This window comes from Sminthopsis crassicaudata, chromosome 3, assembly GCF_048593235.1.
Source record: "Sminthopsis crassicaudata isolate SCR6 chromosome 3, ASM4859323v1, whole genome shotgun sequence".
Taxonomy (NCBI): Eukaryota; Metazoa; Chordata; class Mammalia; order Dasyuromorphia; family Dasyuridae; genus Sminthopsis; species Sminthopsis crassicaudata.
The window spans coordinates 332,900,300-332,902,235 of NC_133619.1; the positions used below are offsets into that span (position 1 = coordinate 332,900,300).

The 1,936-nt window shown below is 55.4% G+C and overlaps 1 protein-coding gene across 2 annotated transcripts in view; it reads left to right on the top strand.

The window, feature by feature from the left end:
* The first annotated feature begins 1,418 nt into the window (after positions 1–1,418).
* KALRN (kalirin RhoGEF kinase) overlaps positions 1,419–1,936 on the top strand; it is a 934,437-nt gene continuing 933,919 nt past the window's right edge. For both annotated transcript variants that reach the window (XM_074301431.1, XM_074301444.1), the window contains exon 1: positions 1,419–1,918. In XM_074301431.1, the coding sequence (XP_074157532.1) occupies positions 1,846–1,918 (73 nt within the window). In that variant the 5' untranslated portion in view covers positions 1,419–1,845. The remainder of the gene's footprint in view (positions 1,919–1,936) is intronic.

Genomic DNA, 1,936 nt, shown 5'->3' on the forward strand with positions numbered 1-1,936 from the left:
TTCTTCTGCCTAACTTGATCTCATCTATGCCAAGGAAGAGGAATAAACCATAAAAGCCCACCAGGGATTTGGGAGTTTTGACAGCTGTCCAAGTTAGACACTATCCACCTACAGAAAGATTCAAGATAAGGCCAAACACTATAGAGATGGGGGAAAGGGAGAAAATAATTGATAAGACAGAGGAGACATACAGAGCAACAAGGAGTAGAAAGGGTAGGAAGAGGTTAAAGGACAGAGATAAAAGAATCAAAGAAAGTGGGGGGAGGAGAGAGAAAGAGAGATAAAGATAGAGGCAGAGAGAAATAGAGATTCACACAGATAAAGACATACAGAGATAGACCATACAAAGACACACACACAGAGATAGAGACAGAGAGATGGGGGGGGAGAGATAGGGAAGGAGAGAGAAGGAGGGAAAATGGGAGGAAGGATGAATAATAAGGGAGGGGGGAAGGATGTGAAAAAAGGAGAGAGAAGAGAGGAGAAAGGTGAAATGTAGAAGAGAGGAAGAGAAAGAAAAGAACAGGAAGGTGGAAAGTAGAGGAAGGATTGTATGGAGAAGAAGAGAAAAAGGAGCTTGAAGAGTAAGATGTTAGAAAGTCAGTGCCAGATAGGAAAAAGGATAGGGTAAAGTAATGGAAAAATATAAAGGAAGACAGTTCAGATTAGCTATCTCCAGGTCAGTTCCTCTGGTTCTATTCTAAAGAGGAGGCTAACATTCGGTGACACCCCGGGAAAAGAGGATAGTTCACCTCCTATTTTCTTTGAGGGCCTGGGCTAGAGCGAGAAGTAGAAAAAAGAAGGAATACATTTCCTTTACCCGCTGCAGAGTTCCCCCCTCCCAACCCACCCCATCCCGACTCAGAAGCACCCCAGGTCCCGGATCCCCTAGTTCCCTTGGTCCGTGCCCCGCCCCCCTTCGCTCAGATGCTTCCTTCACTAGGGCTTTTCCTGCGGGGCTCAGGAAGCTGGCCTAGCACAGCCACAAACAATAGCTCGGGGCTGTGCTCTTGTCTCGTTCCTCCTGCAGCTCCTCCCGGTGCGGCGGCCGGCTGGACTCTGGGCAGGCAGGGTAAAGAGGAGCAAGCATTTCCCGGAGTCGAGAGGGAGCCGGCCCAAGGCAGGTCCCGACCCCTTGCACTGGCGGGCGCAGCTCGCAGCTAGCAGCCCGGGGCATTGTTGGCACTGAGTTGAGAGAGCAAGATCAGGAGCCGGAGGAGGAGCAGCAGGAGGAGGAGCAGGAGGAGGAGGAGGAGGAAGAGGAGGAGGAGGAAAAAGGAGGAGGGAGAAAGGAGGAGGAGGAGAAGGGAGGAGGGACCCAGCCAGAGCAGGAGGGAGGGAGCTAGAGAGCGAGCAGGCGAGCGAGGGAGGGAGGTAGAGAGAGTGAGGAGAGAGGGAGAGGGAGGGGAGGGAGGGAGGAGGAGGAAAAATAAAGAGGAGAGAACGGAGCAGGGCTGAACAATAGAGACAGGCAGACGCGAGAGAAGGAGGACCAGCTGCTGCTGCTGGAGGAGAACCGGAGGCTGAGGCATCTTGGACCCCTGTCCCCGAGTCAGAGAGCAGGCGAGCAGCCCGGCGGAGGGGACGGGCTACCATGGGGGAGCCGGCAGAAGGCTCCCCCAGCCCTCCCCGAGGTTCTGCTTGAAGCTGGGCATCATCTCCTCCGGCTCCGCTGCCCCCATCCCGCTTCTGCCAGCCTCGGAACCCCAATTCCTTAAGATCTGATCGTCTCAGCTTCTGGGCACCGGGTCTCCGCCGCCCTCGCCTCCGCCCCCACGGAGGAGACGAGACGCCGGCCCTCCGTTTCACCTCCCGGGGGCTGCCTACAGAGCCCCCTCCCCAGTCATGAACCCCCCGGAGGGGGCAGCGGAGGAAGGAGGAGCAGCGGACTCGGACGTGGATGCGTTTTTCCGGACAGGTAAGACTAGAAGGGGGC